Raw genomic sequence first — 17,063 nt, 5'->3', positions numbered from 1 at the left:
CCCTTCATGCAGCTGAGGACGTGTCGGCAGGCCCAGATTTTCTGGACTTAGTCTTTCCTGGCCATGGCTTCTTGGGACCCCCAGAAGACCTGAACGATTTTTCTTTCTCTTGCGACCCGGAAGCATGAAAAAAACATTCATGAACATTAAAAGGAAGGCCTCCGCCTAGGATGTGGAGCCTTACTTTTTGAAGATTGGAGCAGATTAGTGATCATACCCCCCGTAATACCTTTGATCAACTCTTCCAGAGAGGATCCAAACAGCTTCCCCCCTGTAAACGGAAGATCAGCCACAGCCTTTTTTGAGGCCTGGTCAGCCGATCAGCATTTCAGCCATACCAAGCACCTAACCGCAGTCACCACTGCTGATGTCCTGGCCACTAACGGAGCTGAATCCAGGAACGTATCACACACAAATACCAGAGCTTGAGCCAACTGGTCTAGTAATTCCAGCACCGCAGGGGGGAGCCGTGCAGTTTCCAAGTTACTTTTATATACCTTCACCCATTCAGCAGCAATCTGCACTACCAGAACATTCACAAAGGTAGTCTTTAACCTGTGACCTGCCACCACGTGTAAATGGCGAAACAACAATTCCCCCCATATAGCCACAGGATCCGGAAAAGTTGGCAATTCTTTGACCGGTAACCAGAGTCGCCTTATTCAACCTGGTCATCGGAGAATCTACTTTTGGTGGAACAGTCCACCTATTGGACACCGCCTCCGCAAAGGGGTAACGGCATGCAAACGCTTAGGCATTACCAACATGTGCTTAATGCTTCTCCATTGTTCATCTATAATGGAGTGAAAAAATTCTGGGCAAGGAAACAATTTCACTGACTTAGGGGACTTGCGGGAGCCAAAAGACACCTCCGCACCTGACGCTGTAGGTTCATCAGCCATTTTTAGAGTTTCCTGCACAGAAACTATCAGAACATCCACCAATGCGCGTTCCAAGCGCTGGGGTTAATGAGGACAGGGCCTCTTTACCGGCAGAAAGCGAAGACACCGACCCCTCAAGGTGGTCTGCATCCACGGCAACCATATCCATCTCAAAAGACCCTGTTGATGAAGATGAGGACGGAGGGCGTTTGCAGCTGGCAGCACCTGAAATGACCAAATCTGCCTTGGACATCAAATTTTGCAAAATAAAAAAATGCCATCTCTGGCTGAGACTGGGAACTGGAAGGTCCTGCAATCGCTCCCAGGGGGTCTGCAGGTGAAATTTTTATCCTGGGACTCCAAGATATGTAATAAATTTTTTTAGGGTTCTGTCCCTCTAAGACCGTGAAAAAACGCGGTCCCACTGCTAATTCTTTTAATCCCTGATAATTATATAATAATAGCAGAGCAGATGAGGAAAAACCTCAGGAAAAACCCAGGAAAAATGTTACCAGACCACAAGAAGCTGATCGGTGTATGATACTGACTGAACAGGAAGAGAAAACTCCTCTATCTGTAAAAAGACATGCCGCAAACCTGTCCAGCTCATGGACCTCAAAAACATGGCCACTCATACATTCTCAATGGGGGAAGTGTACAAAATGGCTGCACATGCAATCTTAATGGGAACATAGAAATCATGAACCACAGCAAAATGGTGGCCCCCACAGCGCCATGCAGTCACCAGGACCCCCAAAAGGGGTCCCAGAACAATAGGCATCTAAAAGGTCCCTGACCAGGGACCCACACAGGACTATCCACCCCCCTCAAATAAGCACCATGATGGCCACGTTATTACTGCTCCCCTCCCCCAAGGTAAAAACATGCTAGGGGTGGGGGAATGCCAAGGGGAATACCAGAATAGTCCTCCGAGGGGCCAGGGAACCGAGGAAGCCCCTAAGGTCCGACCATTCCAGGGAGGGGCCCACGACCACCCATGAGACCAGCAGGGGTTTTGGGGGGGCAACATTTACTCACCATACCACAGTACCAGGTGGGCGCCACTTCGAGACTGTCAGCCAAGGGAAAGCTGCGACTCAGGGCCTTCCAGGTCGTGTGCGTCCCAGCGAGGCTGTCCACTCGCAGGCTCGTCCCCATCCATTGGGGCACTGTCGTGGCGAGGCCTAATTCTGGACTATAACCTGCTCGCGCTTGATGGCCAGGCTGGGAGACCTTAAGGATCTAGATTATCCAGTGCGAAAACCACAGCCAGCTGTTCCTTGTAGTTCCTCTGAATCTTGATCCTCAGAAACTAAATAGTGGGGAAAAAAAAAAAAACACAAACTTTCCCTGTAACAGCTAAGACCCAGCAGGGAGCTAGGTCCTATTCCTAACACTAGGCAGAACAAACTGATAAATGATAGCAGAGGGGTTATGCCTGCAGGGACAGGCCCTATAGGTGTGGTTAAGCTTTTTACCTGCCTAGTGCCTATTCCTGATGGGAGGAGCATAACCCTACTAGTAATGAAGATGGAGCTGCGTCTGTCGATGAAAAATAGAGAAAGTGTATTTCTACACAGTTTGTAAAAAAAATAGTTGAAGCTGTGTTCTATTTAAATACCCAATCATGGGCAATGTAAAAAAAAAAAAAAAGTATTTTTGTTTGCAAAAAGAAAGGGGCCTCTTACACGTGGGCATCATCTGTTCAGTCACATTTTTTCAAAGAAAAAACAAACATTCAGTTTACATTTTACATCAGTTTTTTATCTATTTTTAAATCCATAAAAGTCAACAACAGGGATGAGTCGTTGGTTGTTAAGAAACCAACCTAATAACCATGACTCACCCCTGCTGACAACAGAATGTAAACAGAAGAGTTGAGCCGAGCCTGAAAGCCCATTTACATCCGTTTGCCCAAAGGAATGCAATGGGTGGATGAAAAAAAGGACAGACGGAACGCCTGTGTGAAAGGGGCCTAAGTTGAAGTGCTTCAACTTATTTGCCAAGCTAAACAAATATTTAATCTGCAATGTGTTAGAGAAACTCTGAATTTAGGTAAAGTACGGAGTCTATTGATCTTCCAGGGAAGTAAAGAGGTAACAATATGGATATTTCCTTGAGAGGAAGTAAAAGAAGTTGTATTTGGGAACAAACCCCCTCTCAATATGAGGAAAGTTCAGGTGCAGGGATCCAGAAATAAGAGTATGTGTCAGGCCATTAGCTGTGAGGCTACGAATGCCGTCTTGCATAAGGAAACAGACTTCAGTAGTGATAGGTGAAGTCTTATGCCTGGTTCACACTAGTGTAATTCCAGATGCGACTTGAATTGCACAGAATCAAAATGACAGTAGAAATCACATTATTCTCTATGGTGCCTGTTCACATAAATACAGCACAACACTACGCATTTTTGGAAAACGGTCCGATGCTACTTTGGTGTGGTTGCAGCAAAATTTTGGCCCCCATAGACATCAATAATTAAACACCAAAAACACATGTACATGGGTTTTTGCAGGTTAAGAAGCTATTATCAGGCAGTAAATAGTGACTGTGTCAAGTTAAAACTCATCCATAGATCTTTGTAAGCTATGTTTCAAATGTTGGGCTTTATAATATGATCATATATTATTTGATGGAACCTACTGATGTTTTGGTATGTTACACTGATCATCATTTTGATATACTGTAATCGTATAGATTGCAAGGCACTTATGTTATGTATGTTCTTGCATAACAAAACTCACAATAAAAATCACGTGTTTAAAAAAAAAAAAAAAGGCATTAAAAGCTGAATTAATTGCACAGGTCTTTTTAACTAAAATACTAGAGCTGCACGATTCTGACAATAATGAGAATCACATTTTTTTTGCTTAGAAAGAGAACCACGATTCTCAAAATCTTTTTATATATATATATATATATATATATATATATATATATATATATATATATATATATATATATATATATATATATATACACACAGTATTTATTAACATATTTATTAAACATTTGAAATTAAGATGCGACTAAGATTATCCCCCCTACTCTGTCATGGATTACCCCTGGGTACTGCTGGTGGGTACTGGTGGCTGGTGGGCACTGCTGGCTGGTACTACTGGCTGGTGGGTACTGCTGTGGTTACTGCTGGCTGGTGGGTAATGCTGGCTGGCGGGTAATGCTGTGGGTACTGCTGGCTGGTGGGTACTGCTGACTGGCAGGTACTGCTGTGGGTACTGCTGGCTGGTGGGTACTACTGCGGGTACTGCTGGCAAAGTGTGAGGAGCGGCGCAGAGCCGATGCTTCCTGTAGCTCAGCTCTCCTTGGTCTCCTCTCACATGCGGAGTGCATTTGATATCACTCCGCCTGTGACAGAACGGAGCTGGAATTACACAGGAAGCATCGGCTCTGTTCAATCAGCTGAGCTCTAACACAGACAGCCGGGATATCGCCCGGGTGTCAGACAGCTGCAGCTCGTATGCCAGAGACTTGGGATGTCTGGCTATGTGTCTAACCCAGACACATAACACTGAGAATCGGAAACTGAAACTTGGGGATTGAGATCGCGAGGGGGTGAATCAAGATGGCGATCATGCGATTAATCGTGCAGCTCTACGAAATACACAACTTGGGGGGGGGGGGGAGAGATTCACAGGTAAACAAGTAAACCAAATCCAAGGTTAAGCCAAGGGTAAGGCAAATACAAAACATAGAATCATTAAATCAGAGCAGCAGGAGAATACATACCTGCCCTGTGGGTAGGATAATAATCCAGCATAATTTTGCGCAAAGTAACCTGTATGGCACCACCTGTGACTAGAAGGAAAAAGGCAGGTGTTACAGGAAAAACCATTATCATGAAAACATTAGGGGGAAATAAACCCTGCAATATTTAGACTCTGATGCTAGCAAGAAAAATCTGAAGTACACTGCTCAAAAAAGAATACTTTGAAATCTCAATAGGGAAAAACATCATGCTGGATATCTATACTAATATGGACTGGGTAATGTGTTAGGAACTAAAGGTTTCCACATCATTTGATGGAAATGAAAATTATCAACCTACAAAAGGGGTGAATTCAAAGACACCCCGAAAATCAATGTGAAAAAATGATACCGCAGGCTAGTCCATTATTCTGAAATTTCATTGCAGCAACTCAAAATGGTACTCAGTGATTTGTATGGCCCCCACATGCTTGTATGCACGCCTGACAACATCGGAGCATACTCCGATGGATGGTGTCCTTGGGCATTTCCCCCCAAATCTGGACCAGGGCATCACTGAGGTCCTGAACAGACTGAGGTGCAACCTGGCGGCATCGGATGGATCGAAACATAATGTTCCAGAAGTATTCGACTGGATTTAAGTCAGGCAAGCGTGGGAGCCATTTAATGGTATCAATTCCTTCATCCTCCAGGAACTGGCTGCATACTCTCGCCACAAAAGGCCAAGCATTGTAGTGCACCAAGAGAAACCCAGGACCCACTGCACCAGCGTAGGGTCTGACAATGGGTCCAAGGATTTCATACCGATACCTCATGGCAGTCAGTGTGCTATTGTCTATCTAGTCTGTAGAGGTCTGTGCTTTCCTTCATGGAAATGCCTCCACAGACCATTATTGACCCACCACCAAACCGGTCACGCTGAACGATGTTTCAGGCCGCATAACATTCTCCACGGCTTCTCCAGACCCTTTCAAGTTTTGTCACTTGGGCTCAGGGTGAACCTGCTCTGCTCTCATCTGTTAAAAAGCACAGGGTGCCAGTGGCGGACCTGCCAATTCTGGTGTTCAATGGCAAATGCCAATTGAGCTCCATGGTGCCAATCAGTGAGCACAGGGCCCACTAGAGTACGTCGGGCCCTGCGGTCACCCTCGTGAAGTCTGTTTCTGATTGTATGGTCAGAGATATTTACTCCAGTGGCCTGCTGAAGGTCATTTTGTAGGGCTGTGGCAATGCTTGTCCTGTTCCTCCTTGCATAAAGGAGCAGATACTAGTCCTGCTGATAGGTTAAGGACCTTCTATGGCCCTGTTAAGCTCTCCTAGAGTAACTGCCTGTCTCCATAAATCTCTTCCATGCTCTTAAAACTGTGCTGGGAGACACAGAAAACCTTCTGGCAATGGCACGTATTGATGTGCCATCCATGAGAAATTAGACTGCCATGTGCAACCTCTATCAGGTCCAGGTATCGCCTTATGCTATCAGTAGTGACACTGACCCTAGCCAAATGCAAAACTAGTGAAGAAAAGTGAGAAAAGAGGAGTAGGGAAAAAAAAAAAAAAAAAGTTAGTGGCCTCCACCTGTAAAACCATTCCTATTTTGGATGTCATCTCATTGTTGCCCATCTAGTGCACCTGTTAATTTTATTAACACCAAAGCAGCTGAAAAAGATTAACAGCCCCCTCTGCTACTTAACTGACTAAATCAATATGCCAGGAGTTTAATTGACTTGATGCTATATTCTGGTTAAAAAGTGTTCCTTTAATTTTTTTGAGCAGTGTATCTATAAATGCTAATAATGTAATTTCAAAATTAATACTTACAATAGAATCATATCACAAATTCAGTTTTTTTCTCTATTCTGAAAAAGTCTGATTTGACAATTATTAACATTATTTTACAAAAGCGAACTTCTACTACTGCCTTTCTGCTTCTAAACTCTAGGCTCCTTGGGCAGTGAATTATCACTGCTATGTGGAAAGGTGATAAACCTGAGGCCCCTTCCACATGGGAAAGACTCTGCCAGGAGTCCGCCTGTTCAGTGGGGAATCTGTCCGCTGATCCCCACTGAGCAGGTGGATGGCTGGCACAGACACAGCCTGCTCTCCTCTATGGGTGGTCAGATGTAAACGGACTGCCTGTCCATTTACGCCCGACTACCATCAAATCCGAATCGCTAGACAGATGGGGGAACAGATTCCCATCCGTCTGCTTTTAGCAGATCGGATGACGGTGGGTGTAAACGGACACATGTCTGTTTACATCTGCCATTCCATAGAGGATAATGGTCTATCTGCCCGCGTGAAAGGGGCCAAAGCTGTAAACATGAACCAAGAAACAGCAGAACTATTCTGCAGATTATGCCTATACAGTATGCACTATAACTGTGTCATTGTTTTCCCCTTTATGCTGAGAAACATACATAGGCTGCCATTGATAATCTCCCATGTCATAAACGTGTCATTCAACCAATGCAAGTTAGGGCTGTGATTTTAATCCGGTCTCACTAACTACATGCTTGTTCTGGTTTAGAGACCCAAAAACTACTAAGTCAGAGAAGGCCAACTAACAATTTCTGAGGGAGGTCAGTAATGGCAGCATATATTCTACATGACTTATTGGACATCTCATTCTAAAACTATGAACATTCATATGCAATTAATTGCAAACACTAAAAAAGTCGGTAAATAATAAAAAGTGTGTAAAGTCCCAAAATGAATTTGCTTCACAGTAAATCAAAAAAGTGAAACGTGAGATCAGCCATTTACCACCATATCACGTGTTGACTCTTTCAAGAGTGCTCAGGAAACCAGCCACCAACTCCTTGTGAATTAAGGAGTTGGTGGCTGGTTTCCTGAGCACTTTTGGAAGAGTCAACATGTGATATAGCGGTGGATGGCTGACTTTACACACTTATATTTTATTCACAGACTTGTTTAGCGTTTGCACTATTGAGTATTGGCGCTGCACATTTTTCTAATTTTTATGTCAATTTGTTTTTTTTTATACTGCTTTTATTTGAAAGCAGCTGCACATTTTTTAATATTTTTTTATTCATATGCAATTGCCTTCCCCTCCTTTATGGCTATGACAGCCTCTGCTATGCTAAGAAAGCTTTTCACAAGATTTTGCAGTGTGTCTGTGGGAATTTGTGCCTGTTTAGCCAAAAGAGCATTTGTAAAAACAGATACTGTAGACTTCAGGGTTTTTGTAGAAGACATGCCCAATATCACCTACGCTTGTTAGTGTATTGATTTTATCAGTTTCTCCTAATTTAATGAAAATGTTTTGCACCAGAGCCTGTGAGCTCTTCTTTTTTGCTTAGGTTTACAGACTTCCGTGCCCACTGATCAAGGGAGCTGCAAGGTAATGCGTTCATAACAATATTAACCCTTTCAAGGAAGGACAACCATTTGGGACTTCTTTACATTAGCGCAAGTACTTATTATGGTTTGTACATATGACAAGAAGACCTTAATCTCAACTGACATTCTAATTCATCCCAAAGCAATTTAATAGGGTCATGACTATGTACACCACTCCAGTTCCTCCACACCAAACTTGTCTTTGTGGACCTGGCTTTGTGCACAGGAAACAGTCTTGGAACAGAAAAAGACCTTTCCCAAACTTTTGCCTTTACATGATTTTATAAAATTTCATCATATGCTGCAGCATACACCTCATTGGGTAGGAGTCCACTATCACTCTTCTAATTATCATTCCCTTCCTAGCTTTCAACATAAATAAATCAGAATCTGTTATGGTAACTCAGAGATTGGCAACAAGCGAAGCAATCAATAGCACTAGCCCTTTGCTTTCTTTCCCATTATTTAATTTTAGCTGGGGTTGAAAAGATAATGGAACTGTAACATAATTTAGGTTTACAGCCAAACTCAAGCCAAATTGTTGTGTTTAGCTTTGAAAAGAGTAGGGAAGGGTTAGAGAGGATAGAAGGAGATTTCCCCAAACTTCTAGAAGAGAGGTGGGCTCTAATACCCAATCACCCAATGTAGGCGTTGCTGTGTGCGCTCTATCAGACTCCCCAGAACTGTGACTGTGCTGTCACCAACAGCTCACGGTCACATACTTAGGATCAGCAGCAGCTAGGAAAGGCTCCTGATAATGTCAGCATTGTACAGTCAATCACAGTGCAGAAAGGTTGGGAGCCCTTCCTACCAACCTCAGGCTTTAAAACCCATCATATATCATACATAAATCTTTTTCATATACATTTACCTGTACCCCTTGTCTGACTTTCATCACACACGTGTAATTCAAGCTTTGCAATGAGCAGATGATAAGAGCTCTCCTTCACATCAAACTTCTCAAAGTATTGACCTAGAGTAGATGATGAGGAAGGGGGAGTGGGGAGAGACCATGGTGGAGGGGCAGTAGGCGAGGGTACCTGTGGAAAAGAAGAATTTTTCAGAGTTGAATATAAAAAAAAACAGTACTAACACAGACAGAGCACTGGAAACTAATATTAATGCACCTGAAGTGGAACCTCTGCTAAAATGTTTTCTTTAGTTTTAGATAGAGAGGAAAAGGCTTCAAATCTCAAATTTTTTATACATACGTGTGCCTTTTGGGGACAATTCCCAACACTTGTTCAAGTGACAACGTGGTCACTAGCACAGGAGATGAAGCTAAATAGTTCTGACCTTTACCCACTTAGCTAAAATTAAAAAAAGCAAAAAATAAAATGGTTTTATTGCGGTTTGCTTCCCTATTGGAAGTTACACAAACAGTCAGGATGAATAGATGACACAAGTCCATCTAGTTTAAACGATCAAATAAAAAAATAAATAAAGAAATAGAAAACCTTCATATACACAATTGTTTATTCCACCGTTTATCCCCGGAAAGCAACCCCCGCCCACCCGCACCCAATAACGAATGACCCGGCTTGCATGAGCAGAGGGAAAAAAATTCCTTCCAGATTTCTGGAAGGCAATCGAATATTCCCTGGATCAACTACTCCTGATATTACTACCTACAAATGTTAGTATCCAGTTATATTTAGTGCATTAGGGAATGCATCCAGCTCTTTTTTAGAAACCATCTACTGAGCTGGCCAGAACTACAGTGCCTTGCAAAAGTATTCGGCCCCCTTGATCTTTGCGACCTTTTGCCACATTTCAGGCTTCAAACATAAAGATATAAAACTAATTTTTTGTGAAGAATCAACAACAAGTGGGACATAATCATGAAGTGGAACGAAATTTATTGGATATTTCAAACTTTTTCTAACAAATAAAAAACTGAAAAATTGGGCGTGCAAAATTATTTAGCCCCCTTAAGTTAATACTTTGTAGCGCCACCTTTTGCTGCGATTACAGCTGTAAGTCGCTTGGGGTATGTCTCTATCAGTTTTGCACATCGAGAGATTGAAAATTTTGCCCATTCCTCCTTGAAAAACAGCTCAAGCTCAGTGAGGTTGGATGGAGAGCGTTTGTGAACAGCAGTTTTCAGTTCTTTCCACAGATTTTCGATTGGATTCAGGTCTGGACTTTGACTTGGCCATTCTAACACCTGGATATGTTTATTTGTGAACCATTCAATTGTACATTTTGCTTTATGTTTTGGATCATTGTCTTGTTGGAAGACAAATCTCCGTCCCAGTCTCAGGTCTTTTGCAGACTCCATCAGGTTTTCTTCCAGAATGGTCCTGTATTTGGCTCCATCCATCTTCCCATCAATTTTAACCATCTTCCCTGTCCCTGCTGAAGAAAAGCAGGCCCAAACCATGATGCTGCCACCACCATGTTTGACAGTGGGGATGGTGTGTTCAGGGTGATGAGCTGTGTTGCTTTTACGCCAAACATAACATTTTGCATTGTTGCCAAAAAGTTTGATTTTGGTTTCATCTGACCAGAGCACCTTCTTCCACATGTTTGGTGTGTCTCCCAGGTGGCTTGTGGCAAACTTTAAACGACACTTTTTATGGATATCTTTAAGAAATGTCTTTCTTCTTGCCACTCTTCCATAAAGGCCAGATTTGTGCAGTATACGACTGATTGTTGTCCTATGGACAGAGTCTCCCACCTCAGCTGTAGATCTTTGCAGTTCATCCAGAGCGATCATGGGCCTCTTGGCTGCATCTCTGATCAGTCTTCTCCTTGTATGAGCTGAAAGTTTAGAGGGACGGCCAGGTCTTCGTAGATTTGCAGTGGTCTGATACTCCTTCCATTTCAATATTAATCGCTTGCACAGTGCTCCTTGGGATGTTTAAAGCTCGGGAAATCTTTTTGTATCCAAATCCGGCTTTAAACTTCTACACAACAGTATCTCGGACCTGCCTGGTGTGTTCCTTGTTCTTCATGATGCTCTCTGCGCTTTGAATGGATCATTCAGAGATCCTCACTGCACTTCTGGAGAGAGTTTGCTGCACTGAAAGTAAAGGGGCTGAATAATTTTGCACGCCCAATTTCTCAGTTTTTTATTTGTTAAAAAAGTTTGAAATATCCAATAAATTTCGTTCCACTTCATGATTATGTTCCACTTGTTGATTGTTCACAAAAAAATACAGTTTTAGATCTTTATGTCTGAAGCCTGAAATGTGGCAAAAAGTCGCAAAGTTCAAGGGGTCGAATACTTTCGCAAGGCACTGTAGTTCTTGAGGAGAATCCACTTTTTCAAAGTTCTTACTGAGAAGAAACCTTTTCATATGTGGAGGTTAAATTTCTTTTCCTCGTCTAGACGTTAAGAGTGCCCCCTTGTCTTCTGTAATGACCTAAAAGTGGAAAACTCAACAGGAGTTCACTATATGGACCACTTATGTATTTACAAATGGTGATTATATTCCCCTTTAGCTGAGCACCTCTACGCCTTTTACTTGTTTTGTTGCCCTTCTCTGAACTTTCTCCAGTTCTCCAATATTCGCTTTGTGAATTGGTGCCCAAAACTGAACTGTATATTCCAGATCAGGTCTTACTAATAATTTGTACAGGGGCAAAATTGTGTCTCTCTCTCTCGCTCTCTGGAGTCTATACAAGAAAGTATTTTGCTAGCTTTAGAAAATGCAGCTTGGCATTGCATGCTAATATGAAGTCTGATCTACCAGAACACCCAGATCCTTCTCAAACACTGACCCCCCCCCCCCCCCCCCAGTTGTTCTCTACCCAGAATGTGTGCTGCATGCATGTTTTAAGCCCATTTACATTTATCAACATTAAACCTCATTTGCCTCATTGGCTTGTAAGTTGCAGACATCCTTCAAAGTGGAACTTCACTCTCCCAATCAACATGGAACATTTCTAATCCTCATGCTGCTAGCATTAGTAAATAGATAGGAATGTATATTATATTTACTTTTTTTTTTTATTTCTTCGGGTACTTCCTGGTTTCCATGCCTAGGAAAATGAGGTCATAAATCCCAGGAGTCTTCAAGAGAGGAGGAGAGGAGGAGGGGTTCTCCGCTAAGCACACTGCATGCATACTTGAGTTAACCACTTGCCGACCGGTCACGTTGACCGTACTGCGGCAAAGTGGCTCGATATCGTCCAGCGCCGTAGACCTACGTCGCTGGACTCCTCCCCTTGTGGGCAGCGCGCGCGCCGCCGGAGGCTCGCTCCCGCTGTATTCTATCACAGCGGGAGTCGGGCCAGGGGAGGAGCGACGGTGATCACCGCCGCTCTTCCCCGATCGTCGGGGATCGAGTGTGGAGATCTGCTCGCTTGTGTAAACAAAGCGGGCGGATCTCCTAAGTGACAAACAGTGACAGATTGCAGGATTCAGCATAGCTGAACCTGCGATCTGTGCCTGTGTCACACTGTCCCCTCCCCCCACACACGTTAGTAAGCACTAGGCATACATTAACCCCTCCCTCTCCAATAAAGTTAACCCCTTCCCTGCCAGTGTCATTTTTACAGTAACAGTGCATATTTATAGCACTGATTACTGTAGTAACGTCACTGGTACTCCCAAAAGTGTCAAAAATGTCAGTCAAGGGTCCGATCTGTCCACCGCAATGTCGCAGTCCCGCAAAAAAAAAAAAAAAAAAAATCGCAGATCGCCACCATTACTAGTTAAAAAAAAAAAACAATAAAAATGACAAATTTCCCGTAGTTAGTAGCTGCGATAACTTTTGCGCAAACCAATCAAAATACGCTTATTGCGATTTTTTTTTACCAAAAATATGTAGCAGAAAAAGAATTGGCCTAAAATGTTAAAAAATTTTGATTTTTACATTTTTTTGGGGAATTTAATATAAAAAATGTGAAAAACATTGTTATTTTTTCAAAATTGTCGCTCTATTTTTGTATATAGCGCAAAAAGTAAACACGTGATCAAATACCACCAAAAGAAAGCTATATTTGTGGGGTAAAAAAGGACATAAATTTAATTTGGGTACAGCATCGCACGACCGCGCAATTGTCCGTTAAAGTAACGCAGTGCCGAATGGGGTAAAATCTTCTGGTCTTAAAGCGGTTAAAAATATGCTCATTGAGAATTTTTTTGTCAAAGACATGTAGCTAAATACATTTTGGCCTAAATATATGACTAAAATTTAATATATTGGATATTTTTTAACTGTCAAAGTAGAAAAATATTGTTATTTTTTCAAAATTGTCGCATTTTTTTATTAATATCGCAAAAAATGAAAAATCGCACAGGTGATCAAATACCACCAAAAGAAAGCTCTGTTTGTGGGAAAAAAAGAACGTAAATTTTGTTTGGGTACAGAGTTGCATGACCGCGCAATTGTCAGTTAAAGTTGCACAGTGCCGAATCGCAAAAAGCCTGGACGTAGGACAGCAAAATCCTCCGGTGGTAAAGTGGTTAAAGTGATTGTAAAGTCTTGTTTTTGAAAAAAAAAAAAAAACAACATGTTATACTTTCCTGCTCTGTGCAGTGGTTTTGTATAGAGAGGCCTGGATCCCCTCTTCTAGGGTCCCTCCTCTGTGCTCCTGGCCCCTCCCTCCTGTTGGGTGCCCCCACATCAAGCAGCCTACTATGGGGGCACCTGAGTCGAGTCACAGCTCCCTGTGTCCATTCAGACACAGAGCCGTGACTCTGCCCCACCCCCCCTATCTCCTGATTGGCTGACTGACTGACTTTGACAGCAGCGGGAGCCAATCACCCCACACTGCTGTCTCAGCCAATGAGAAGGAGAGTCCCGGGCAGCTGAGAAACTCCTGCAGCCTCCCTGGATAAAGATAGGCTCAGGTAAGTATAAGGAGGAGTGAGGGGGGCTGCTGCACACAGAAGGTTTTTTTTTTTCCAAAGTGTTCCTAAACCCAGGACTTTGCATTCAATATATGTGGTCTCCCACAGTATACAGAACATGGAAATGCAATTATTTTAGTAAATATAAATTGCTAACTACCTTTTTTCATCAGCAGTATATAGCAGTCTTGTGACTTCTATCAAAAGCTTGTAGGAGGAATTTTCATTCTCCTCTGACTGTCCTATGGGGCTGCAAGACCCCTGATCCTCTGTCTGGACAGTGCTGATTGGTCCTGTGCTGATAACATGCACCCTCCCAAGAAAAAAAAAAAAAGAAAACTCTCTAGCAATACACACCAAACTGAGCATGTTCAGAGTGCCTCCTAGGGCCCTGTACTATCAGCAGACAGACTGGGGACAGTGAAAGAAGGGGAGGATCAGAGAAGACAGGATTAAACAGCCTTTTTACACAATTTTAAGGAATTAACCGGTTCCACAGTGAGTATAACATGTATGCTTTACTGCATATACAGACTGCTTTTACTGTTGTGGGTTTAGTAACATAGAATGCATTAGTATAAAAATAAAAAAAAAACCTTCTGCCTTTATAATACCTTTAAGGGCAGAAAGTAAATGCTACATGATTAATTTGCCATTACTTGAGATGGCAATAGCCAGAAATGCTAGGGGGGTGTTTTTCAAAGAGATTGATTTCTCACCAAAATAAAGCATTGAGACATGGATGGATAAGGGAGTTTGCTTTGAAAATTAAATATGAATGAAATATAGTTTTTGGTTTGTGGTGCTCAGATGCAGTGAAGATCAGCTTAAGGGCTCTTTCGCACGGGCGGTCCGATCAGATCCGCCTGTCAGTTTTATATATATATATATATATATATATATATATATATATATACACACACACACACAGTATATATATTCTAGGAAATAAAAGGGCGGTCGTTGCAATTTCTTATGTCACATTGTATTTACGCTGCAATATTTCAAACGCGATTTGTTGGGGAAAAATAAAAACACTGTCATAAATTAAAAAAAAACATAACACTAAAGTTAGACCAATATTTTGTATAATGTGAAAGATGATGTTACGCCAAGTAAACAGATACCCAACATATAACACTTTAAAATTGCACACACTCCTGGAATGGTGTCAAACTTCGGTACTTGTAAATCTCCATAGGCTACCCTTTAAACATTTTTTACAGGTTATTAGTTTAGAATTACAGAGGAGGTCGAGCGCTCTATCGTTCACGGCGATACCTCATGTGTGGTGTGCATGTCCTTTACATATGCGGACCTGACCTCGGTATGCATTTGCTTCTGCGTGCAAGCACAAGGGGAGGGGGGTAATTTATTTATTTATTTTTTTTAATTGTTTATTTCTTTATTTTCACACTTTCCCTCTATTTTTTTTTCCTTTTAATCACTTTTATTCCTATTACAAGAAATGTAAACATCCCTTGTAATAGAAATAGAGCATGACAATTATTATTATTATACAGGACTTGTATAGCGCAAACAGTTTGCGCAGCGCTTTACAAAATGAAGGCAGACATTACAGTTACAATACAATTTGGTACAAAGGGAATCAGAAGGCCCTGCTCTTTAGAGCTTACAATCTAAAAGGAAGGGTCAAATGATACTAAAGGTAATAGCTGTGGGGGGATGAGCTGATGGGGAAAGTGAAACCGTGTATTAGTTAATAGCCAGATAGGCTTCTTTAAAGAGAAGGGTTTTCAGGGCTCGTCTAAAGACGGATAGATTAGGGGACAGTCGGACAGATTGGGGTAGAGAGTTCCAAAGAATGAGAGAAGCTCTGGAGAAATCCTGGAGGCGAGCATGGGAGGAGGTGACAAGGGAGCTAGAGAGCAGTAGGTCTTGGGAGGACCGAAGAGAGCGACTTGGTTGATATTTTGAGATCAGGTTAGTTATGTAGCTGGGGGCAGAGTTGTGGATGGCATTGTAAACTATTGTTAGTACATTGAATTTTATTTGTTGGGTGAGTGGAAGCCAGTGAAGGGATTGGCAGAGAGGGATGGAGGACACTGAACGGTTGGTAAGGTGGATGAGTCTTGCAGCAGCATTCATTATGGACTGGAGGGGGGATAGTCTATGTAAAAGGTAATCCAATGAGGAGGGAGTTGCAGTAGTCGAGGCGAGAGATAACCAGGTCGTGAATTAGAAGCTTGGTGGTTAAAAAGGGACGTATTCTAGAGATATTGCGGAGGTTAAGGTGACATGATTTGGACAGGGATTGGATGTGAGCCTGAAAGGACAGTGCAGAGTCCAAGGTTACCCCTAGCACCCTGGCATGTGTGGAAGGACTGATAGTGGTTTCATTGATCTTGACAGAGAATTCAGGGGAAGGGGCACGTGGATGAGGAAATATTATGAGCTTGGTTTTAGATAGATTCAGTTTGAGGAAGTGGTGTGATATCCAGGCTGATATGTCTGTTAGTAGATCAGTGATGCAGGAGGAGACTGATGGGGTGAGCTGAGGGGTAGAGAGGTAGATTTGGCTGTCATCAGCATAGAAATTGTAGTAGAAGCCATGGGAGGCTATTAGCTGATCCAGGGAGGAGGTGTAGATCGAGAATAGTAGCGGTCCAAGGAAAGAACCTTGGGGGACCCCAACGGTAAGAGGAGTTTCAGGGGAGTAAGTGGAATTGTAAGTGACACTGAAGGTGCGGTGAGATAGATAAGATTCGAACCAATGAAGAGCACAGTCACGGAGACCAAGCAAATAGAGTTTTTTGAGAAGGAGGGGGTGGTCAACAGTATCAAAGGCAGTAGAGAGGTCCAAGAGTATGAGTATGGAGTAGTGACCATTGGTTTTAGCTGTTAATAAGTCATTTGTAAGTTTTAGGAGAGAAGTTTCTGTGGAGTGCTGCCGGCGAAATCCAGACTGAAGGGGATCAAGAAGGTTATTCTCAATGAGGTGCTTGCTCAGGCGGTTGTAGACTAAACGTTCAAGGAGTTTGGAGGCAAAAGGGAGAAAGGAGATGGGTCTTAGGTTGTGAAGATTGGTGGAGTCTAATGAGGCTTTCTTTGGTATGGGAGTGACTAGCCCATGTTTTAGAAGGTTGGGGAATATGCCAGTGGAGAGGGAGAGGTTGAAGATATGAGTTATAGAGTGTAGAATAGAGACAGAGGGTGAACGTAGTATTTGAGAAGGAACAGGGTCCAGGAAGTTAGGTGAGCATTAGAAAAAAAATGAGTGACTTCCTCTACAGTAGTTGGGTTAAACAAGGGAAGCAGGACAAGGAGTGTGA

General features: G+C 42.6%; 1 protein-coding gene across 2 annotated transcripts in view; it reads right to left on the bottom strand.

The window, feature by feature from the left end:
- The window catches only part of BLTP3A (bridge-like lipid transfer protein family member 3A), a 211,009-nt gene that overhangs the window by 80,536 nt on the left and 113,410 nt on the right, over window positions 1–17,063 (bottom strand). Inside the window, exons 8-9 of one of the 2 annotated variants that reach the window (XM_082247047.1) lie at window positions 8,839–9,007; window positions 4,629–4,697 (exon numbers count right to left, since the gene is read on the bottom strand). In XM_082247047.1, the coding sequence (XP_082103173.1) occupies window positions 4,629–4,697; window positions 8,839–9,007 (238 nt within the window). The remainder of the gene's footprint in view (window positions 1–4,628; window positions 4,698–8,838; window positions 9,008–17,063) is intronic. The other variant, XM_082247048.1, reaches the window with a different exon arrangement.

This window comes from Pelophylax lessonae (genome assembly GCF_965119305.1).
Source record: "Pelophylax lessonae genome assembly, chromosome: 2".
Taxonomy (NCBI): domain Eukaryota; kingdom Metazoa; phylum Chordata; class Amphibia; order Anura; family Ranidae; genus Pelophylax; species Pelophylax lessonae.
Note: the sequence above shows the minus strand (reverse complement) of the source record. Positions and strands in the feature narration are given on the sequence as shown.